We start from the raw sequence: 25,177 nt of genomic DNA, 5'->3' as shown, positions 1-25,177 counted from the left end.
TGATATAGAGTGTTACCTTAGTAAACTTTGCTAATATTCTGGTGAAATATCTCTATTACAGAATCCCCTGGAAACTAAAATATCGAGTCAGCCTCTTGAACCAGACCAAGAATAATAAGAACCAACCTGTGTAACCTATGTAATGACAATCAGTCCTTACGTAAGCTGACCAGGTACATCTAAATCCATAAAATAAGAGTAGACTTATTAAAATGATGCTCTCGCTCACTCTCAGTCGGTTTTCCACAGTGAAATGTGAGGTGCAGGATTTGAAGTGTTAGTTGTAGTTTGCTCGCTGGCCACACGAGGATACTGCAGGTCCAGCCATTACACTCCCTCGCACGTGTGTAAAGCAGCACTTGGTGATGCAATGCAAACAATGTAATGTGTCCAAAGAGATTAGAAAATTAAAAAGGGCTCTGTACAGTTTCTTATTGGGATATTGCAAAGTACTTTAAATCCACTCTTAGCTTTTAAATCTTAGCTTTACGAGTTTGAGAGACCAGCTGTCTCACATGATTTTTGTTTCTTCAACAATCCGTCCCTGTTTAAAATTCACAGCCTAAATGTCCTTCCAAAAAAACCCACATTCAGACACTGAGGGATGGTTGTTAGCCAGGACATTTTGAGCTGCCCTGGCAAAGTACAGCACACATTGCCGAAAGCCAAAATTCCCCCGCCGACTGAAGCCTCCGTGAGAGGTGATTTGCAGAGTGTGACTGTGAATGGCAGCCGCGCGAGAAGACAAAGTGAGAAAGCAGAGGAGGAGGAGGAGCAGAGCGAAGGAAGGAACGAGAGAGGTCTAAATCAATGCCATCCACTTCAGCTCGGTGCCAAGAAAGACAGATGCTCTCTCTATCTGCGCGAGGGTGCATGCCGGCACAGACACACATCAATCAGGAGTTATTTTCCTCCGAGTCTATTTCTGCTTTGACCAATTTAATCCTCGATCAATTTGAGATGGAATGTAATACATGCTGAGTCAAAATCAAATTAAATTGAAATTGAATGCACATTGATCACAACATCTAACTTTCTTTTCGTCCGATTAAGAAGTTGAATGAATGCCACCGTCACCGTGCATGACAATCTGAAGCGCAAACGCAGTTTGGCAGATCTGGAGCAAAGAAACACTGAAGGTGCGTATCAGCATCTAAAGAGAAAGATGTAGGAAATGTTTGCGGAGTCAAACAAATCATGAAACACTTACCTGATTGCACATTCTTTTAAATCTTCAATGTAAAAAAACTAAAAACCCCAGAAAGAGTGTAAGATCCCACATGTTGAGAGATTTTGGACTTGCTCCACATCAAAGCACTTGTCTAGACCTCATTCATTTTCATTCTGGGCAGTCTACTGCCTTGGAGCTCACCCAGTATCGTTAATACACACTTGCAATAAAATGCCTCCTCAAATTAGCAACTCTCAGTGTGCACATGTCAGAACCATAATAGCCTGCATCCCTATTCAATAAAGACACAGGTTTGCATTTCTGCCCCTGGAGCAAGGACTGGGTGACCCTGTTGAATCAGAAACACTATCTCTCTCTCTCTACACTCGGTTTCTATATGTACACATACAGCAAACCCAGCACAGCTACAAAAATAACCGCACAAACCTGGAGTTCTAGAAACAGGAGAAAACAACCTGCGCTCTGTACGGCTGTAATTCAGAGAGGTCAACTTGCAGTGTTGAAGCAAAAACAAATGCAGGTTTTAAACACAGTCAAACATGTGATCTTTAAAAGTGATCTCACTCTTTCTCCTACCTGCACCCTTCACTGTTTAGTCTAGCGCAGTTTCGTGTATGTTTTCACAAAGTGCCTGAAACTGCTGGCAGTGAGTGCTGAGACCTGTTGCACAAACAAACATGCATAGCCAGCATACCAGCATGTAGTCTTGGCTCAGCAGCAGCAGAAAGAGTCGAACGCCCCACCTGTAACTGTGTATGAGTCGTCGGGGCCTGGGGTTTAACGACTGCCGTCTTCTCAGCCTTCATCGCTACCCCCACCTGCCTCAGCTTCCCCGGCTGCCTCAGTGGCACAGTCCTTCTGCTCGCTCCGGCCCTGAAATCTCCAGCTCCTCGCCCACCTGCCATAATAAGTTACTCTGCCTGGCTGCAGCTGCATGGATTGACTGTAAGTTTGGCTCTGCGCTCACAGCGACCAACATATGACAGACTTAATCATCAAATTTCCCCACCCTCTGTCACCTGCCAGTAAGCTGCTGGGGGAAGGTGCACGGCTGTACTCTGCTATCAGTGACCCACTGACATTTACAGTAGTACTAGATGTGATCCTGAATGTAAGGGCTGCTGTCATGTGCTACTGTCTCCTTTGTCTCTATTCCGTGAAAGCCTAATTTCTAACTGACCCAAAAGCATGACTCCTCAGCACCTTCTAAGCTATTAAACCAAGCGTTGTTATTCAACAGTATCTACTGGATATTTACTTTGCCACCGAGAGTGCATATTGTGGCAATATTTTCCACAGTTCCAGCGTGATGTAAGGCTGAGATATTTTCAGTGCAGCTATAATGGGTTTGACAACAGCGAGATGTTCAGCTACCTAAAATATCAGCAGTTCTCTCCACCTACACTACCTGCAGTATATGTAACCCACAGCTGAAATGCAAGAAGTTTAGGGAATTAGCACTGCAGGCTGTCAACAGTCGGCTTGGGAAATGATAGAAATTGTAAAAAGGAGAAGAGTATTACAAAACAGGCTGAAGCAAAGAGAGCACATTAGAATGAAATCTTCATTGCATAACTCATTCTCACTGTGGAGCAGTAACTCTGAAATCGTTTATCAAGTTTTGGATTCCATCTGCAACGCTTTATTACCGAAAATTTCCTTTTGCATACGCTTCGACATGGAAACGGGAACTGGAAAAGTTCTTTTATGTCCTGAAAGAGACTTTTATTTTGAAGTGTGGTCACTTAAGTTCTTTAAGTGCTGCTGATACATGATTAGCATGTTTAAAAATGTGTACGTTTATGTGATCAGTCCTCCACTAAGGTTTGACAGCTTTCTAAAAAGGTGAACTATTATTAGAAGTACTTTTCCCCAAACTGTATTTAGTGTGACTCCTGTGGCCGTACTTCCTCTTTTAATCAGGACTTCTCTTGAAGATGGTACACATTACATTTGCTCTCTGAACCTTCACTATTTTTCTACTTTCAAATGTAAAGCTTGGTTGCTTGAAAACACGTAATGTTAATGTACTTTTGCAGCACTTTGAACTTCCTACTTTGGTTCTAATGTGTAAACCACAGACGTAAAGGGCCGTCATGACGTTGCCTACTGGTCAGTGAATTCCTGTGATGAAGTCTGGAGCTGAGAAAGTGAAAAGACCACATGCCCAGTCAGCAGCATACACAGCATTACTGGTCACTAAGGTCAAATAATATAATATGGGCACGATTTAGTTGAAAGTAGTTGTTTACGTGCTTCTTTCAGGTGTGCTCAGAGTCCACATGCATAGCTGGGGAATTATAGTTTAAGCCCTACTTTACGTGACAACAAACACCACAGGGCCCATTCACACAGACTCACTGAAGTGGAAACACCAACGAAAGCCTAACTAATGACCCCATGATTCTCTTGTGCTTTTAAGAGCAGTCACACCAACATCAACATCCTCTCTTGAAATGCCATCTTATTCATTTGTACCAACACGATAATTCAAACCAAGGAAACTGAGATGTTACTATGAGTGTGTAATCTAAACGCTTTTCATTTACCTCTATTAACAGCAATTGATGCAACAGTCCTTCACCGATTCAATACAAGCTTTCAAATGTCTCCATTCATGAACTCCCTGATCTGATTCATCTTTGGAAACCTGAAGATCAGCTAAGGCCATTGAACTACAACCGCATTAGCTTCCCACCCACATGGCATGAGAGTGAAATTTATATGACGCCAAATAGCTTTGCTGTGTTTGCTGTCAAAAGATGGACGACAGTACTAGATATGAGAAAATACATTTTTTTAAGCTTGATCCAGAACAAGAGCGTGTTATGCAAAGATGAGAGCAGTATTAAAGATATGTTGCAAAAGTGCTAGCCCCCTGGGTCCACTTATTATCTTTGATTGTGAATATCTTTCCTCTACAGCTCCTGCAGAATTAAGAGGAATAAGCTCTCAGTTGATCTCAGAAATCATTATGGTTTAGCTCTCTATGAAATCCTCATGTTCTCTTTTATTTTTACTCTGGCTTGATGCTAACATCAGTGCCTTAAGGGTTATTTTGATAACGTTTGTGATAAAACAACTATATAGATTGATGAATCCACCAAAAACACCCTCTAAAATGTTGGTTTTCATTGTTTCTGCAGCATAATGAGACCAGTGTAAATCTGTCTGGCGACATGTAGCTTTAACTGCAAGACCTGCACTTGCCCAGCATTTTACTGTGTTTAAATCAGAGGGGTTTTCACTGTCACTGAATCAGCTTTATATTGTCAGGGTACAGTGCCTGTATCTGTAGTGTGTGTCTGTGTGTGTCTGTGTTGTCTTGTTGGTAACAAGTAACAACACAACACATTGCAAGTTGTCTGGACTTGACCTAAATGTAAAGTAAAATGCTGGCTTCTTATGAAGTCCAAACAAAGCAGGTAATTCTGCTGAACACAGCACAGCTGGTAATCTGCTCAAACTAAACTTCTTTGCTATTATATATGTCACCTTCCAGATGGAAAAGAAAATAATAAAAAAATATTACACTTCAGAAGAAAACTGCATGAGAAAAATCACAATATGAGACATATAAGTTTCATAAGACGTGGATATGAAACAAACATTTACTTTTGAAAGAAATGGAAACATTTTTTCCTATTTTTTTTCACTGTGAGCTTTTCTGTGGAGGTCATTTAGTTTCTTTTTTACACGAACGGAAACATCTGATATTGGCTGACGGCTGAGGAAACATAAGCAAATAGGAACAAGAAGATAGGATTAAGTGGCCAATGCGCACAAATACACACACAAACATTTATAAACACATACAAGCGTGCGCACACACACACAGAGACACCATCATGGTAAATTACTCTCTCAGCTCTATAGGGGTCTGCAATTTGAGGGTGTCAAAGTCAAGGTGTAATATTAGCCTGGCATTAATAATAGCCGTAGCACTGCCCCTGCTAGTGTTAATGAGTGCAACACATTAACACACATGTAGCTTTGGATCGCATGCTCACCCACACACCCACGCATACACGCTCACACTTCAATAATGAAATACAAACTAACAATGAAGATGTTTTGCATGAGTTGTCACAGTGCACTTACTTATGCACCACCAGACACATTAAATTCTCAAAATGAAGAAGCTTTAAGAGCACAATGTTTAAAACATGCAAATGCTCTTAGGGCATGGTGTTAGCTTATACTTTTGGATTAACATGTGTGCTAAGGGCTAGTGAAGGCGGAGGGTGGAGAAGGGGGAGAACAGAGATGAGAGCTAAAGCTTCAAGCAATACTAATGCCCAGCTGAGATGAGCAGTCTGACAACAAGGCTACAAGGCCTTGTGAATAAACGATGAGCGCTCAAAGCCACGGGGCAGAGGTAGTAGTTATTTTAGCATGATGGCCGTGCCGGCCTCTCTTAACTGCTTAGCACGCAGATGAAAAAAAGCATATACACACACGCATGCACACAAAGACACAAAGATACCGTGCTGACATTTTACTGTACTCTGTTCCTCTATACTGTTTGGTGAGGACAGCACTGGACGTTTGCCAGAGACCGACTCATCCAGGCCCACCTGGTGTGTGTGTGTGTGCGCGCGCGTGTGTGTGTGTGTGTGTGTCTATATGCACAAACTTATAAACACTAAGTAGACAGAGCTGGGGGAGTCTGCCAAGCAGAGGAAGCCTTATGTCAATCAAGTGTCAGGGCAAGCTGGAGAGAAGGATATCAGGCCATGGGTGAGACACTATAAATAACCTAGCCCACCTTGGGAGTCAGGGTCAAATACACACACACACACACACACACACACACACACACACACACACACACACACACACACACACACACACACACACACACACACACACACCCTCATGTTTACATCCCTTCAGAGGACACATCACTACACATACATCACTACACTGACTTGCATTCATTTCCTAGAGACTTGCCCTGAAAGTATCCAGTTTACCAAAGGTTTACACTACACATTTTCTTTTTTTGTACCCAAATCTAGCACTCACAACACCAATATAATGCACTGAGAAAATATCGGACAAAAAACCTTAGAAAATCAGCGCCGTATTCAGAAAATGTACCATTAAAAGAATCACAAGTTCTAAACAGGCTTTTACACAAAAGAAAGCCTGAGTTGTGTCACTGAAGCCATTAAACGTGCAAACAGCAGAGCTTCTTATGTTATCTGCTTCTTTCAAATAGCACGCTCAAACAAGACTTGCACACATATTTGCTAGTATTTATTCTTTCTACGCGCACTGCAGGTGACAGCGAAAGCCTTTGGATTTGATATGGGAGCGAAGTGCCCCCTGAATTCTGAGCAATCTCTAGCTACTTTTAACATTGTTCTACCAGCTTAAGACTTAAACTAGAGGCTGATTCAGATGGGATTTGGATCTATAGCAAAAGAGGATCTCAATATTGCACACGCCTTTTATGTTTCTTTCACAAACTAGAGCTGGCTCATGGTACATGTGGTTGCGTGAATATAGACAAAACTAAGGCAAATATTTTATTACCCACCTGCTGGATTATTAGTTAATTTAATCCTGAGCTATAAGCAGATATGGCAGATTTAGGCATGCCGTACTGAAGCCTGTTAATTAAAGCAAGAACTCTTAAGTGCTCAGAAACCGACAAAACAGCTGGAGGAAAGATTTGGATATTACCAACTGTCTCCAGGATGTGAAATATCTTTTCAGCTCATTCACGTTCTAATCATTTTGTTGATTAGGAGCCATAAGTATAATGAGGAGAGGAGAGGAGAGGAGAGGAGAGGAGAGGAGAGGAGAGGAGAGGAGAGGAGAGGATTAGAATAGAGAGGAGAGGAGAGAGAGGAGAGGAGAGGAGAGGAGAGGAGAGGAAGTGATTGGGTTAGATTAAAGGGTGGATTGAAGGGTTTTTCTAACACATGCAAACCCTTTTGAGCTAGTTTCTACAGAGTGACAGCTTCCAGTAGAGCAAAATCAGCTGTCATGGCAACATGCACTTCACATCTCAGCACCCATCATCATCATTATGATTATCATCATCATCATCATCATCATCAATGATGCTCCATAGCAAAAGGGGAGAAACGAGGGGAGCATGCCACTGCAGTTGATCTCATGTTTTCTTTTCATGCGAATGAAACAAAAGAGTGGAGATGAGGTCTAACAAAGGACTTGGCAGAGCAATGTAGTTATGTCATGTGTTAGTGTGTGTGTGGAGCCATTCTCTGTGTTTCTCCCTGTTCCTGCTGACACATCACCTCCACCTGAATGCATGGCAGCAGGCACGTGGGGGAGAGATGTGGAAACAAAACAGTGGGATTGTGACTGTGTGAGAGCGACCGTTTGGAGACAAGAAAAGAAAAAAAAAAGGTGAGGTGAGTGTGGGGGTCAGAAGGGAAGAGGAAGTCATACTTTGGGCAACGGCGTTTCGGATGACCGGACTTTCTTGGGAGATATCTGTGAAGAGAGCAAGAGAATTATTTTCTTGTTTCCCCCTCTTCAGAGATATCTCCTGTGGCATATTGCTGTTCTCTGTAACAGAGCTTTGTCTGCTTGGATTTTCCTGTCAGCAGGACCTGCAAGCAGTTCCTGAGAGACTAACAGTGTATTTAGTCTCAAGCTTTGTCATTTATTTAAAAGGAACCTTGACTTGTAGTGTTACGCTTTATGAGCTTTCAGTTACAAAAATGGAAAATTTGTTTAAAATTCAAATGTTTCTTGGGGGATAATTCATTCCTGACATATTACAGTACAAGGGCAACAGAAGTGGTGTACGCAGCAGTAAGTTGTACTGCAGCACCGATCAGGCAAAAAGGGTCCTAAATTTCAAAGCACTGGCCCTCTTCAGTATGCTTGGACCACTTTAAAAGAGAATAATTGCCACATTATACACAATGACCCTGTAAAGGCCCATTAGACCCAAAAACAACACACAGAGGAAAGGTGCACAGAAATATCAACGAGCAAATCATCAAGTGGTCAAGTGTGGCTATAACTGGCAACAGTTGGTCAAATGTGTCAAAGTGATATGTTAAGGAGCGCCAATGAACAACAACACATCAGAGGAGACACTCGGAGAGAAGAGGAGACACACAATCACAATCACAGGGGAGGTAAGGCGAATGAAAAGACACATCAGTTTGAAATCACAGAGGCATCATGTAATGGAAAACATTTATAAAATCACACAGACACTACATTAAACAATTCTGGACTGACACGGGCTGGAAAGACAAATATGGGCGGTGTGTATGTCTAACTCCTCTCACACATGCAGTCCATATCAAACAACCTGAAAATCCCACCGGACTTTTACGAAAGCAGCACATACGTCTGCTGTGAACATGCAAATCAGATTCATAGGCATCTGGTCGCTTGGTCGCAAGCACTTAGAAAAATATCAAAATAGTGTTTTGTTATTCATTTGTTAAGATTCTTTTTGTGATTTTTGCCCTTTTTAATTGGCCGGTAATGTCAGTTGACTTATGACCAGGGATCATAAATGGTGTGATGACACAAACACTAGTTAGTGGATAGGTTAGTAGGTGGCCAGCGTAGCCACTGTTTATCCACAACATGTCTCCTGGGTGGGTGCCACTACTTTTTTAACCCACTGAAATATAAGAGGCTAAACTGTAATGCAACACAGTCTACTACAATTAGTTCTATAGCTTTAGTGGCAAGAGGGAGTCAATCAGTGTTCACAAAAATGTTTAATGTAGGCTTAAAGCATCATAATAAGCAACAATATGATTACCATTTCCGATTTGATAGAGACATTTAAACAGTGTGAAGTGGCCAGATGGTATGGAGAATTCTCTATTTTGCCTCTGAGGAAAGTGTGCAACAGGTGGAGAGGGAAGCAGTAAGAGACAAAAACACTGAGGTGACAGACATTTACAGAGGGTGAGAAAGCACAGACAGCAATAAAAAGGAGAGGCGAGAAGAAAAAAAGTTCATAATTAAGTTCACATAGACACGGCGTGTGTGGGTAAAAGTGGAGGAGAAACAGAGGGATGAACAGCAAGAGAAAGATGTGAGAAAGGTAAGCAACAGGCTGGAAGTGATAAAGATTTGTCTCTATTGCTAGAGTCTGTGTGGTTGTAATGTACCTTCATTGGTGCCAGCTGTATGGGGGTAATGTAGGAGGGGTCCACCATGGGCTTGGGCCGATTGGCAGTGTCTGCCAGGAGGCTCTGCCATTGCTGTGGCAGGCCGGTGAACTTCTGCTCCCGTGGGTCGAAGCCCGTGTGGACCCGGTGCTCGAAGTTAGACGGAGCTGAGATCTCCAGCCGTTTCTTCTTCTTCCCAAACATGCTGGAAAACCCTGGCAAACCTGGCAACCCCAAAAGAAAAAAAAGCATACTTGTATTAATATTCTGGCTGCAGCACTGGCTACGATTATGTTTGACGCCCGTGAGTTAAAGACTGTATCTTTAAGATGTTGTTAAGTCATCATGGCAGTATATTCTCCTTCTTGCCTAAAGTTTAATCTTCTTTTTTACATAGTACTAGGATGTTTTATACCACCGCTCTGTAGCATGATGAATCTCTTGTCTTATAACACTGCAGGTTATAGATGAGGAAAGAACGAGGAAAACTATCCAAACACACAAAATAAAAAAATTAAAAAGCCAAGTGTCCACTTTGATTATGTAATGTAAACATCAGGGGGAAAACGATGGCAGTGGGGATTTTTTTAAACACATGTTGGACAGCGGTTCTACGCGGCTGTATAGTCAGGCGCGTATGCTGCATGAAAGCTCCCGTCTGTGCTTTTTGGAGCTGTTTGGAAAACCCACTGTGACTCTCGTGGTTTGGGTGTATGCATAATGTCCAGTCATAGGAACAAAATGTCATAATGCTGTTGTTGTGGCTGTGAATGGAGTCTATTGTGTCACTCCTCTCTGAGAGGCATTGTCCTCTGAGGGAGCCACCACTGCCACCCCCACCACCATACTCCTTACTTTTTTTCTCTTTGCCTCTGTCATCGCTTTTGCAGAGACAATGTTTGCTGTGCCATTCCACTCGATCATGCATTTGCATGCATGTACTGCAAATGGGCAAAATAAACAAAAGATCCTCACTTATGCAAACACGCTGAAAACAGTTCAACAAAACCGCTCGAGGAGTTTAATGTTTAGATTGTCCCAAGAAAAAATGTTTTGCCCCCATCAGAAGAAAACATCATTTACACTCATCACCACACACTAACCACTGACCATACACACACGCCTTTATACACCACACACACACACAGTACATGCATTACAATTGTTACTAGCAAGTAACAACCATAATCTTTAAACTTCACCCAGTTACCATTATTTTAACATTTCAAACCTGCACAAATATGGAATAACGCTTACGTAGATTTTCCAGTGAGAAAATCTGAATGCTTAGCGGCGTATCCGCTTAGAAAGCAAGGTAATACGTTTGTGTATTTCAGTTTGTCCCAGTTTTCTAAAACTCTATTATGAATAAAAATTCAATTAACATGTTATTAGCTCAAACGTAGTTGCTTACCAGAAATGTGCCAGAAGTCATTAATTTTTAAGGCTGCCACTGTGTGTGTGTGTTCATGTGTGTTTAACGTGATAATACTTATTAATACTTAAAAGAGGAGAAATATCAGAAAGGCTCCCTTATCTCTCAGCCTCCTGTAGAGGTGTGTCAGTGCCAGTTTCTGATTGGCTGGAAGTGGCAGGCTGCCAGAATGGCACTGTTACACTGTCAGGAGCAAGAGACAAAGTAAACAAACTTGTGCTGTACCCTCTGTGTCATACTCTGGCAGCATATTGTCAGCAGTGCTGAAGAGTGAGGGTGACACACCGAAATCACAATAGAGCACAGTTGCATTTGCGGGTATATTTACATGTCATTTCCTGTATATGTAGCCGAGCAGCTAAAGTAGCCTGCAAACTGTCTGAGCAGTAAATGACTGCGGGTCATTCACCTAGCTGTGTTGCACACAAATTGTATACTTAAGTTTGTAATTTAGATAAGAGGCAGCAAAACAGAATGTGAGGAGCTTATGTAACGGCAGATAAACAATGTGCGATTTGTTCCTTACACTTTTGCTTTGCTTTTCAGTTTTTGGAGGCGCTAAAGAAAGACACGTCGCTATATCATAAGCGAAGAGCAAACATTTAAAGCACGTTTTTTAATAAAATATTACAAACATGCTGCTACCTCAAACATTCTAAGTAAATCTGCAGAGCGGTATATCAAATGACTAACTCTTCTGACCTGGTAGTGCCACTTCAACAGATGCAATGACAGAAGTCACCAAAGAGTCTTTCTCTAAATGCAACTTTAAACAGGCAAGGCAAAGTAATCATGGAAGTCTTTCTCAATCATTTCCTTTCTTCCCAGCAGGAGAGACAGACAGATCAAATTAGCGGCCTCAAACAGGAAAGATGGGGAGATAGATTGATAAAAATGGGGTAGGAGGGTTGATAAGGGTAGAACACGAGAGCGGAGGAGGAGCATGGGAAGGAGTTTAGGAAGGGATCTCAACAAATGCTAACAGAAGAAAGAAGAAGAAGAAGAAAAAGACAAACATGGAAAGAGGACGGAAGCCTAAAGTCCTTTGTGCTAGGAATGCGCTGCACTGCATGCATCACAATCACAGCACAACAGATTATTATGCAGCACACGGCTGCCTTTAGAAAAGTCTATACTGGATCAAAGGGTGCTAAGTCATAGATAGAAGCTTCATCCCACAGGCATGTTTACACAACTCTGCCTTCTACAGTGCAGTCACTGTAAGCTTGCTTCAACGATGCTTTCATTTGTGAGCAAAAGTACTTTTAATGAAAAGAATATACCCGTGTAATCAAAACATAACTTGTCATATTCGTCATGATCTGATCAGGACTAAACATTTAACCACAACTGTGACCCGAGTGTGAGAGCAATACCAGTACATGTGCATACCACAACTAACAAATGACTCCTTGCAGTAAACACCTGCATATTAAGAAAGCGTCTATCACAGAGGTAGTACATCTGGAAAGATTGCTCGTTGTCTTTCAGCTAGCTTGATTCACAAAACCAAACAATTTAAATGCAGGTATCCCCCGATAAAGAACTAACGATCCTCAATCTTTATCTTTTCCATTTTGTGCTGAGCTACAAATCTCTTATGTAAGGAGGATGTGTCAGCAACCCTTTCCAATTTTGGCCGATGTCCACTTAAACCTCCACAAATCAAGCCAAGGTTCTAACCTTGTTGCTATTTTTGGGGCAGGTACACTAAGTGGCTACATTAAGAAGTGATGCAGTACTGACATGCAGACGTTATGTCCACTGGAAATGACATTCACAAAATACATTTAATGAAGACAACGTCAAGGATGAAGCTGAAACACGGCTCCTGTCAGAGGAAGTCTTCTGCCATCACTGCAGGACAGCACACAGTGACTAAACAGAGAATGATCGCAGACTTGCACTGAATCATCAGCTGACAAATGCAGTAAGCGAAGCTCTTGTTACCTTAGAGCAACATGCAAACGAAAACACATCCTATAACGCCACATCCAACTAAGAACCACAGCGGAAGTACTAATCAGACTGGTCAGTGTGTGTGGGTGTGCTCGTCCAGTTATTTGGGTGCCCCAGCCACTCTCCATGCATCTCCAGGTGTCCAACTCTCTCTTACCAGACTGTCACATTGCTGTGAGAGACTCCATTTATGCAGATCTCTTTAAGGTTTCACCACAGCATTTTAGTCAGGTTGAAGTCTGGACTTTGACCGGACCAATGCAACACCTTGATCGTGTTATTTTTCAGTGATTCCATTGAAGATTTGCTGCTGTGTTTGTCTTTATTGTCCTGGTTGCATTATCCAATTTAAGCCGAGCTTTAGCTGTTAGACAGATCGCCTCACCTTTGACTCTAGAATACTTTGGTATACAAATTCATGATTGACTCAAAGGGCCCAGGTCCTGTTGCTGCAAAGCCCAAATCATCACCTCTCCACCACCATGCTCGGCAGTTAGTATGAGGTGATTGAGCAACTAAGCAAACCTAAGCTGTGCTGCCATGTTTTTTTTTTAAAGGAAAAAAAAGAGGCTTTCTCCTGGTAACCCTCCCAAACAAAGGCTTCTTGTCTATTTTTTCTAACTTTAATGCCATTAACTTCAACATTTAACATGCTAACTGACGCCCACAGAGTCTGAGATTGAGCTCTTGGGATCTTTGCAGTTTCTCAGAGCATTGCACGATCTGACATTGGGGTGACATTGCTTGCTACAGACAAGCAAACTGATGATGATGATCATTTGATTAGCATCACGTGGCTGTTACATACACTTCCTTTTTTTCACAAGACTCTAATCCTGTGAAAAGTTTATTTTTCAAATGATTGTATGCAGCTCTTAGTCCTTGTTTGACAAGAAAATAGTGGTTAATGAGAACCAAGCTAATTTATAGACACTGAACCAAACAACAAGCTAAACAGCTAGCGCTTTTAAATCAGCTAGCAAGCTAGCTAGTTTGTTTTATCTATCTGAGGGTAACTGAAACCAATTTTTATTTTTAAATAGGTGTGTAGTGGTAAATCCAGCAGTGTTATCAATATGAATAAAATCTATTGTAGTAAACGGCTTTAGCTAAACAAGAGGGATATTTTAATCAAGCTTTCATTTCACAAAATGTCTTCTTCTTTCCATCTTGCACTGGGTAAGCAACCCATAGTGAAGGTGGAAACCCATGACCTAGATGGTGCTTCTCGGGAATAAGATTATTAAAGGCTAGTAGGACTTAAGTTGTCTAGGCCAAGCTCAGCAGTAGGGAGACACAACAACACATGCAGACAGACACACATAAACACAGCACTGAACGTGTGTTAGACAGCAGATGGAGACACATGTTCATGTACTCGCCCAGCCCAAACGTACTCCTGCAGAGCTTTTAGCAGCTTCTTTCTCACAACAGTCAGAAAACAAGTTCAGACTGAGATGTACTTGAAGTGTAGAGCCCACTGGGAATTGCTGCCACGCAGAAGCCAGAGGAACTACTTACTGCACAACTTCTCCAGGCTGCCGTGCGAGCACCTCTTGAGCTGTAATTTATGGGCGGATTGTAAAGCACTTTGAGAAGTTCCACACTAATGCCTGCAAGGTTAGCCCGCCAAAGAGTAACAATGTCACTCTGATGAAAAACTGCACCTGGTAATATATGGCAGAGATTAGAGATTTGCAGCACCGTCATTCCAGCTGTGCTGAACTGCAGTGAGCTGTGACTGCGTGTGTGGTGAGCGGCCTCGATCGGATTTTTCACCCCACTGCACAGAAGGGTAAAGCAGTTTACTCAAACAGCTAATGAAGCTATAATAAAGCATCCTGCCTCTTTATGTCCACTGTAACTCAACGCAAGAGTATGGCTGAAAACAACTGGTAATAAGCAGAGTACTGTTTGCAATGCAAACACTGATTTCTTTTAGAAGCTACACAACTACTAAAAGCTAAGCACACAAACACTACTGCATACAAAGAGATAGTTTAGGATGCTGATGCAAACTGTTTACCTTTATATCTGAGTGTGTTGTATTCATTTGTTCATAAATAAAGGAAGCGTGAATATCTAAAAAAAAAGGCACACTGGTGTGCGGCATGCTTGCATACCGTTTAATCTGTCAAAGCAATGTCATTTGATGTTACGAGAAGCATTACGTAACATTTAACATCCTCTACACACAAAAAAGGGAGATGCTCAGCCATCCAAATGCTCATGCAAATGCATTCAAATGTATTAACAATTAGCCTTCAATGTCATTTAATGGGATTCACAGTAACCACACACACACGCTATATACACCAACACACTTAAATGGGCTACTGGTCCCAGGGCAGAGATCCTGACTCCCAGGCTGATTTGTCTCCAAACCATCTGTCACCATCCGAGCCTCCACAGGCATTTCCCCTTCTGTACAACAACACCTCAACAGACACACACACTGCAGTGAACCGGAGAGTCTGCACGTGTGTGTGTGTGTCAGTATTCGTGTTGTCTGTGTCTTGTATACACGCTGTATCTATTTTTGGTTCCTAAGCGCATGCTTTAATGTTCTGTGGCAGCAGAGTGTATTCATCATGTTTTCCAAAGAGCACATTAATTTTCTGTCCTTTAGATTGTAATTTAGAAGCATAATTTGGTATCGAGACGCAGAGCATTCACTCATGCACTAAATATGCAAATACATTTCATACATAATTTAAAACGCAACATGAAAAAGGACACAAATGCCTTCTGATAAACAAGCTGAGGGAGGGGCAATGCTCTCTACTTTGTTCCTACAGAGAATAGGAGGAACTCCTAATTTAATTAAAAGGTCAACAGGTTCAGAGTGAAAGCCTAAGCCCGGTTTGCCATTTGTGTTCAAGAAATTACCAGTGTTTCTGTTTAGATTTACTTGAAGTGGTGGCAAATGAGCAAAGTGAGAAGCAAATGTGTCCCTGCATCCTCACAGGTAGTCTTTGTTCCCCCTCTTCCTCCTTCCTCTTTTGTCCTGCCCTGCTCTGTTGTCTGCTGTTCACTTCTCTCTCATTTACATTCACTTGTTCTCTCTTCGCCCTGTTCCTTCAGATGATTTAATTGGCTCCAAAAACTGTTTACACAGACATGCATTTCACCTTCCGTTCCCGAAAGATGTGTTTCGTTGAGTGGTAAACAACTCGATCTGATGGAGAGGCTTTTTAAAAAAATGTTATCATTTGCAAACTGTTCACAACAGTTTGTAAGATTCCTCTCTCAAATGAGGTTTAAAGATTTGGGGAGCAATGGGAAGCTCCCGCTCTGATTATAAATATACCTTTTGTCAAATTACACACAGACTGCGTGAATCAGAGGTCTTACCTGGCAACAAACTGACGGTCTCTTTCAGCCAATCAAAGCTCTCTGGGTAGGCCATAATGAGGCAGACAATTAAGTGCTCCTCAGATGTTTCGCTTTGATGTCAAATTACACTCCTGACGAATCCATTATGCGCCTCAATTTTCTTTGCACAAAAACCACTAAACAGCGAGTCCACCTCTCCAGTTGTAAGCTGATGATTCCCCCCCCCCCCGGTGGAGCGATGCTTCTGAGAAGTCATCGAATTGACAAATCAGGTCACATTCAGGACCCTCTGCGTTCTCTGGCGAACTGTTACTAGTAATGCTACCCTGCCTGTATGCTCTGATAACTCCCAATGTGAGATGCACAGGACACGAAAAGTGCCTACGCCAGCAGACCGGGCCGAGGCACGGCCAGACAGCTTAAGCCTGGATCCATCCCATTTTACGCTTATTGTTTGTCTAACTGGGTTTGACCGGCCACGTCCCAAACTGAGCTGCCCCTGACCTTCACTGTCCTCCTCCTACTTACGTGTCCATCAACAGAAGCACAAAAACAACAGAGCGTGAGTGTCCTCTGCGTTCCCACAATCCACAGGATGGTGTTTGTGTGCTGGTCGCTTTGGCCAACACACACACACATACAAAACTGTCTCCCACCGATGCCAGCGTGTGCGGATATCAACGTTTGTGTCAAGAGCTGCATCGCCAGGCGGCCTATCACTGCCTCTTTCACACGACAAGTCACAGGGAGGAAGACAGAGAGTGTGACGGAGGAGATAAGATGGAAGAAAGAGAGAAAAAAAAACAGCTGGTCCAGTCAGAGACTGTGACAGTCTGGCCGTTTGCCGACGCAAAGGGGACATTGAGCGGTGGCAGCCGCGGACAGGCCTTGTGCTGAGGGCAAACAGTCTCACAGAAGCAGTGCCAGGCTGTCAGGATAACACTGTACAGCATTTTTCCCTTACAGAGAGAGAGAAAGAGGGGATGGGAAATGACACCTATGCAAGGCAGCAAGCCAAATACAAATAAAATATTGAATGCACTGTTGTTTTCAAATAATGCCAATATGAAAAAAGGTAGCCTGAGCAAAAGCCAAGGGCTGAAAGAAATCTGCAAGTTTAGTATATCTAATGTATACTCGTGGAGTGCAAGGCTGATGATACGGTACATTTCAGGCTTGAGCAGAGATTGCTGCTGGTTGTGCTGCACATGGATGTGGAGTATATCTGAATGCATTACTGAAAAACTGAATTGGAGGCACAAGGAAAGCAATGAACTTCCATCTGAAAGAACATTCATTTTTAGCAGGTACTCATTGGTATGTGTTTTAATAGTCAGGAAATGAGACACAAGAAATGTGTTTCTGCAGACAAATTTAACTGTAAGCATTTTGTGTCATGTTACATCAAGAATTCAAGGTCCGCTTCTTCCTGAAGAGCTGAAACAAATATTACAGGATACATTTTTTCCTTCAAAGTAGTGAACTCTGACAGTTTGGAGTTCTTTTTGGTTAATCACTTGGGAAGAAAGGAAACAAATTATGTATGACATTTATCTGTGTTCTCATGATAAATGAGGACTGTTTTTACTTTACCAGTTACTGCTGCAACCCAACCCGTGTTAAAAGAGCTCAAAGTTTGAAGGCAAGCCTTGTCATGTTCCAGTTTGCGTTGCACATTTCATAGTTCACCTCTGCCTGCCATTAAATTTGCCAGTGTTTGCAGACAAGTTGGGGTCTTCCAGGTTGCTAGCTTGCAACCTGCTAGCAACCAAAAGCACAAAGCACAAGGAGGTCTTTTTGGTGCAGCGCCACAAACCTCTCCACATCCAATTTCACACATGTGAGTGCCAGAAACCTCCATCAACCACTCACCAACTTTTTGTGGAATCCACCAGATGGTTGCAAGATGGTCTCCAATCATGTAAATGGGGCTTAGCTATAAATACTTGTCATTAAATAAATTTGGCTTATTTTGCAAAACATCAGCTTTTCATCTGATTGACTGATTGTGAATCATTAAATCCGGATGTAATGATGTATGTAATTTTTCTAACTGATTTATCAGTCTTATAGATGTCAGTATGTCAGGCCGTTCATCTTGCAGTTTTCTGTGGCATTCTCAAAGTGAAGTATTGTCCTACTTCCCTTGACAACCACAGACCAATAAAATCAAATGCTAAATGTCAAGTACTGTTAGGGCAACAGTTTGAAATTATTTGCAGTCACTGGCTCTTAACATTCGAAGAACAAAACACTCAAACCTTAAACGGTCAATTTTAAGCAATGGTCTAATTTTTGGAGTTCATGCAATAAAAAACGATATCAGTTTTTTTCCTTTGTTCAAAAGGGAAAATTTGTTGTTATACAAAAATAATTATATAAATTATGAATAATTGTGTTTATCATGTGGTTTGTCACTATTAAAACACTGGTTAGATTAAGGAAAGACTGTGAATTTAATTCCATATCCTAAATCTACATCTTATATACGCAGTCGCACATGGAGATGGCAACATAAGCAGAGACGGTTAAAATGATGGCATTTCACGGCTAAGTACCACACTCTTTAAGAGCATCAATACCCTCCACGTGTCTAATGAGCGGGTACATCGTAGCTGTCACAATACAGATGCAGCGTGATGCTTGACGCAATCACAATCACTGCAAATGACAGAAACATTTGCGAAAGGGAGCTATCCAGGTCAGCTGCTTTCTTCAGGTCTCTCACCGATCTCTCACTATCAAGGGAAAGGATCAGCTAAAGTTGTTATCTCATCGTGTGGTAACATAATAGATGGATACAGCAAAGAAGGGTGACTCTGGGAGGTACCGAGAGATCAGGAGAGTTATCTAAATGAGATCTTTGCAGTCCTGAGGACAGAAGACTGCATATCACTGCCTGAGAAAGCGTGTGTGCAGATGTGTAACCATGTCTATATGTATATAGCTGTGTTTTCTCCCTTTAAAAGCACATTAAAGTAGAAGGCTGACCCCAAACTAAATCTCTTATAATAGTCATTGAAAAGAAGAGACATGATGTGAATCGAAGATGAAATCTCACAAAAAATTACAACCTTTTAATATTACTGCTTTATGAAGAACCAATCAATGCAAATGTTCTTGTATAAACCAGCTGAACATGACTACCCAGAGCTTTTGCATGCCATTTGAGAGAAAAGGATGCTGTTAACTCAGGACTGACTGACTGATCTGTGCATTCAGGACCACTTTTTCAGGTCTAGGTCTTCTGCTGCAAGCTCAGTAGATTATTAGATCCTCTTCCCCAGCCCCAACCTCCAACTCCTCCTTAGGCATTTCCAGGGAAGATCGGATACAGTATCCCTCCAGTGTGCACCAGAGCTGCTTTCAGTTAGCCCAGAATACCATCAGACAATGTGAAGGAGCCATACTTCCACCTTCAAATATCAATGCTCCTAACTTTTAAACTAAACCCAGGCACCACTACAACTCATCCTTTTGATAATACATATATTTAGTTTATGACCACAGGTTGATTATTAAGTCATAAAACTCATTCGGATGTTAGCTCTTCTCAATATGCACAATATAACTCTATCTGTTGATCTAACAATTCATCTTACTCCAGAGCAAGTATATAATTACATTTTTTATCCCTCCGCTGATATCGGTCATCATACAAACAATTAATCTTATTTTACTGCACAGCAGCGTTGCACTAAACATGATTTTATTGCAGCCCACTGCTGATTTGTGATGGGCATCAGACATAGTGGTGTCTTCGAAAAGTGGGAAGCATGATTACGCATCACATCTGCTGCTGCTGCTTCAGCTGTTGACTGTTTTAATAAACAAGACAAATCTTCAGGCCAAACGTGAATGTATTACGAGAGCTGGATTATGTCACCCCTACTCAGCCTTTCATGCCAATTTTATCCCATCCCAGGGGTCAACTGAGGTATTACAACCTTTAACCAAACATATATTCAAAGCAATGTAATAAATTACTTTATTACGGTATTGAAAAATATATTTAATTATTTTTTACAATAAATAAAGAGGTCTGTAAAGCTGTTGAGTTTTGATCTTTACATTATTATTTTTTTCCTCACCAAGAATCCGGTTCTTATTATTTATTATAGCACATGAAGCCAAACTAAAAGCATCCGACCATCATTTCAGTGAATCCTGGGCATTCATTTTTCAATGTTTTACATTGACTGATTTTACATTTTGACAGCCTCCCCTTTAGGTAAACACAACACAGGTACAGTCAACTATCGGACAAAGCTGCATCGTTTCCTTGCATCCAACTCATTTGTCTGAGTCCAGGCTTCAAAAACATGCAGCTCTCTAACACATCTATTCAGAATGAATTTGCAGGGATTGAGATGTGGAGCAATAACACACTGACACGAGAAAAAAAACAAGCTCCACTGTGAAAAAAAACCCCCACACTCATAATATTGGATTCCTTAGCCAATAAGCAAAGGTAGATGAAGTGCTGCTTCTTATCTGAACCTGTACACTGATAAAGAATGAAGGAATAACCATTATTCAGCCCTGCCATCGACACTATCAAGCACGTGAAAGGAAGGCTATGCCATATGGTATTAGTTTCAGTGCCCCAGGGCTAACATCTGTATGCAGACAGCATCCACATCTAGACTGAAGAGACAAATGTTTCTTTTTTTCCGAGACTGAAGCAGCCTTTTTGTAGGCCTGCCATTTCACTGAGAAGCAGTCAGACATAAAGAGAATGACTGGCAACACTGCAGGGCACTCTGTGACTCTTTGGTTATTTGTTTATGTTAGCATCTGGTTGTCTGTGTCATGTCATGTGTGTGCACGTGTGTGTGTGCAGATTTCAGAGATGGTCAGCTATGGTTGTGTCCAAGAAGCCACAGATATAGTGGATAAATAAAGAGCAGTTATGACAGATGTAATTACAGAGGGTGCGATTACAATGAATGCCTTCTGGTGAAGCAATGTAGTTGTGCAATTCTTTGAATAAGCACTGCACATCCCCCCTGGTGTCAAGATCTGTTAACAGAACAGAGCGTTTCTATTACCAGCCTGCATTGTATGGAGTATTTACTCACAGTGCAAATGTATCCAGCACCCTCTGTTAGGTGTCACTACTATTTGCTCCAGTGAACACTGATTTTAAGCATTGAAATACTGACTGGAGCTATGAGCCCCACCCCAACTAGCCCTACTCTGTAAATCAAGAGTCAGGCTCAGCGAGAAATCAGAATTATCAGCATCCAAAAGCTCAAGAAAAATCACAGACCTACTGAAGCACTCAAGTGGAATAATCTGAAATCTCAATCTCTTGGTCATTGCTTTGCAACTGTGGAGATCAAACACTTTGCTTAGCTAAGAGTGCACAACCTAACCAGAAGCCTCCAGGCGTGACCTAACATAACTAGGATTTAACTTTTCAAGTGAACACATAGTGAATATAATGGTTAAATAATAGTTATGTGTTGTGTTGTTGCTGAAATGGAAAAAGGCTGATTTTCTGATTTTGTCCTATATGCAGAAAAAAAGCCGGTTTAACCTACTTTTTCCCTAAAGGAAGGGCTTTGAGGCTCCTCTTTTATAAAGATTATTTAGAACACAAAAGGATCATTAATTTTCACTAATATTACATTTATGTAATCTTAAGACATGACTTGAATCAGAAATAATGGTTACTATAAAAATAACTCTCTAGATTATTGTGAAATAAGTCCATAGTCATCTATGATTGATGTCACTTGGAACCCAGAGCTCCCCACCATTAAAACCTGTGTACTTCCTGTTGGTGGTTTTCTGTGTTAAAAGCACTTTGTTCTTTGATAGCCTCCTTCTTTCCACCCCATTATCTGCTGAAGCACGTTAAACCCCCAACTTAATCGTTTATTATTGAAAGCTCGGCAAGAAGCCTTCCCTCCTGGTGTTATGGGAAAATGGTTAAGGCTGAGATGTAAAAGACGTAGGGTTAAGCATTTAGCCAGCTACTGAACTGCATGGAAGCTACATTTCATGGGCTGTGCTTTAAAATGGGCGACCCATCGTCTATATATGTGAGTCTGAGGATATGAAAATAGGCATATTTGTGTGTGTAACGGTTGTCATGGTGCTTAAAAAGCAGGCAACAAATGAACTGGAAAAAAACAAAAGATTGTGATATTATTAGAAGCATTGTTCACATTCAGGGTACATCATACATACAACATCAACGTTGTGCTGCTATGTCTGTCACGTATACGGCACATGCACGGTGACAGCAACCATTCAGACTTTTTTGTTTTTGACACAGTGGGCATGAATTTTTTAAGAATAATTGATTTTAGGCACAAGTAGATAAAAGGCTTCTCATTTCTATCCGGCTGCTGTTGATTCTGACAAATGTCGTTAGCAAAATTCATCAACTGTAGCAAATTAAGCTAACACGATCTTGCAAAATTGCTCAAAAAAGCTTTTTCCTGCCAACTTTTTAATATTTCAAGCTCGTTTGACTTAAAAGGGGAACAGTGTAACAAGTTCTTAAGTATGCATGCAATGGCCACATACAGACATCGCACTGTTGAGCTATTAGTCTTTGTAGTTTAAGTGCAAAGAGGAGTGTTTACAGCAGTGGTTCCCAAACTTTTTTTGCTAGGCCCCCCTTTGTTTTACAAGAAAAATGTTCGCCCCCATCCCCTCCGCGTGCACGCACGCACAAACACATCCTCCAACCACACACACCCATATTTTGCTCCATTGCGGTTTCTTTCACACCTCAAACATTTAGTGAACAATTAAGCAAATACAGGTAATCTGCAATAAATTACAGGTAGTAATAAAATAAACTACTAACTCTTTTACGCTACGTCCACACCTACACGGGGATTTTTGAAAACGCAGCTGTTTCATCCACACGTAAACGGCGTTTAGAATCACCGAAAACTGAGATTTTTTAAAACTCCTTTTTTTGCGCTCATGTGTGGACGAGGAATACAGAGTTCGTCACGCAACGTCAAAGGTATGTGCCTTTTTTCACGTCAGCTGTGCGCCACGTTATTGTTTACATGAGATGAATTGCAGAATGGCAGATAATCAGATTAACAGTATTTTGTCTCTATCTTCAGGTTTTACACGCTTACATATACACACGCAGTTACTGTCCCTCTATTTACAAAGTCAGAGGCGTCACTGTGTAATTATTTTACATGTAGTTGTTTCTTTCCTGTGTAATAATATTTAACATTGCTATCAATCCATTTTTCAAAAAATGCCTCTCTGTGCAAAATGGGTCTAAAAACATAAACAGCTGTGGGATCCTGTTTGTCCATGATTTAGACAGGGGGAACAAATCGTGGCAGGATCAGCCTGATGTTATTTGTATCCCGCTGTAACTTTACTGTATAAAGAGCTAACATCTCCAAAATGTCAGGAGCAGTTAGTCATTACAACAAGTGTTTGTCAACTGTTACGGTCGCTGACCTCTAGTGGCTCTCCCTTTGTAGAAGAGGGTTTTTTTCTCCTTTTCTTGTGTTGCAGGTCTGCCTCATGAGCCACAGCTGAGGTGTGTTCCAGCTCGTCAGCCACGGCATATAGTCTGCCATCCTAAACTGCCACACCCCTGCCACTTCCCCCATTTTTGCCAGAGCTGTGAGATGTAGTGTTTTGGGCAGTGGGCCTTAGTGTGTATGTGTGTGAGAACTTAAACTCTGTGGAACTTTGGTTTTCTTTCTTTATTGTAAGCAAAGGTGTGCCCTTATTGTGTTAATTAGTTCATCATTGTGGAAGCAGGTAGGGGTTCTATGCCATTTTTGTTTCAACTGTTTTCTCCTGTTTTTGGTTAGACAGGGAGCTCAGCCATTGTATTTTGTTTTGGTTAGTGAGTACTTGGTTTGATTTTTAGCTAAAGGGGGTGTTTTGTTTGTTGTTTTGGCCTTGGAGACCCTGAAGAAAAGAGCTTCCCTGTGTTTATTTTTACTGTAGTAGTTTTGGGCAATAAATCACGTTTAATGACATCTATTCTCCAGTAGCTCATGTGTTCTCTTTCACTTTGTGTTACCCCTCACTCCAGTCAACACTTCGTTTTTAAGTGGGGCGTAACATCAACTAAAAATCAAGAATGTGGGATACTGTTTGTCCGTGATTTGGAGAGCCCAGCGCTGCTCCCGACGAAGGGAAAACCAATTCTGCAGGGAGCCCTACCTCGGCACCTGTGCAGGTTAAACCAAAGGGCAGATAAGCTTCACCATATTTTCTAGTCTTTGGCTTAGAATGAAGTTGGTTTGGAAATATATTCAGCGATGCTTCATCACCTGCTTTACGTTTGTGTAGGCGCCCCGTGCTAGCAGTGTCCAAGCATTGTTTTTGTTTTTTTCCCTTTTCATACCACGCCCCCCCCTAGGGGGCGGGCCCCACACTTTGGGAAGGTCTGGTTTAGAGTGCTTGGATATAGCCTACTGGGACAAGCAAATCAGAGGTTAAGCACTATGTTTTCACGTTAGACAAGAAAAGCAGCTTTTATAAAATAGCATTTACAAACATACTAGTTTTCTTTAGAGAGTAAAAATTATTTCTATTTGCACAAATAAAGGAATTATTTCAGAAAAAAACAAATTACCAGGGTCAATATTATTACCCCAGCAAAACACTCAATTTTTTCTTGAGCCACGACACAAACTGCTGCTGTGCAATCATGTGCTTTAACTATGTAATGCTCAAAGCTCACAACTCAAGTTAAAACCTGTCTCTATCCATCTAGTATTAAATCTTTCTGGGAAACAAGTATGTATATTATGCACACACACAAACACACATGCAGCTATTACCTATTTCTTGTTTTTATACCTAAGATGAATTATTGTTGAATGAAGACATTTTTCAAACAAATGTAAAATGTGGGCAATTGTGTTTATTGGGTAAAGGAAAAGGCAGAAGGGGGGGGGAAGGATAGAAAGAATGAAAGAGAGAGATGAGAGAAAACCCCAACAAATCCCCTCTGAGCAAGCACCAGGCGACAGTGGATAGGAAAAACTCCTTTTAAAGTGAAAGAAACCTAAAGGAGAAACCTATGGCAGAACCAGGCTCAGGAGGGGGCAGTCAACTGCCGGGACTGGTCGGGGGGTGAGGGTGAAAAAAGAAAAAGGAGGGAGGGGAAGGGGG

The 25,177-nt window shown here is 41.5% G+C and overlaps 1 protein-coding gene across 6 annotated transcripts in view; it reads right to left on the bottom strand.

Moving 5' to 3' along the window:
- pak5 (p21 protein (Cdc42/Rac)-activated kinase 5) overlaps positions 1 to 25,177 on the bottom strand; it is an 88,279-nt gene that overhangs the window by 30,232 nt on the left and 32,870 nt on the right. Inside the window, exons 1-3 of one of the 6 annotated variants that reach the window (XM_005917697.3) lie at positions 16,577 to 22,698; positions 9,319 to 9,542; positions 7,619 to 7,663 (exon numbers count right to left, since the gene is read on the bottom strand). In XM_005917697.3, the coding sequence (XP_005917759.1) occupies positions 7,619 to 7,663; positions 9,319 to 9,522 (249 nt within the window). In that variant the 5' untranslated portion in view covers positions 9,523 to 9,542; positions 16,577 to 22,698. The other 5 variants (XM_005917693.3, XM_005917696.2, XM_005917694.2 and 2 more) reach the window with 5 other exon arrangements.

The sequence above is a fragment of the Haplochromis burtoni genome, unplaced genomic scaffold, assembly GCF_018398535.1.
Source record: "Haplochromis burtoni strain Fernald_Lab_line unplaced genomic scaffold, NCSU_Asbu1 Contig_28, whole genome shotgun sequence".
Classification (NCBI taxonomy): domain Eukaryota; kingdom Metazoa; phylum Chordata; class Actinopteri; order Cichliformes; family Cichlidae; genus Haplochromis; species Haplochromis burtoni.
This window is presented reverse-complemented; position numbering and strand designations above follow the sequence as displayed.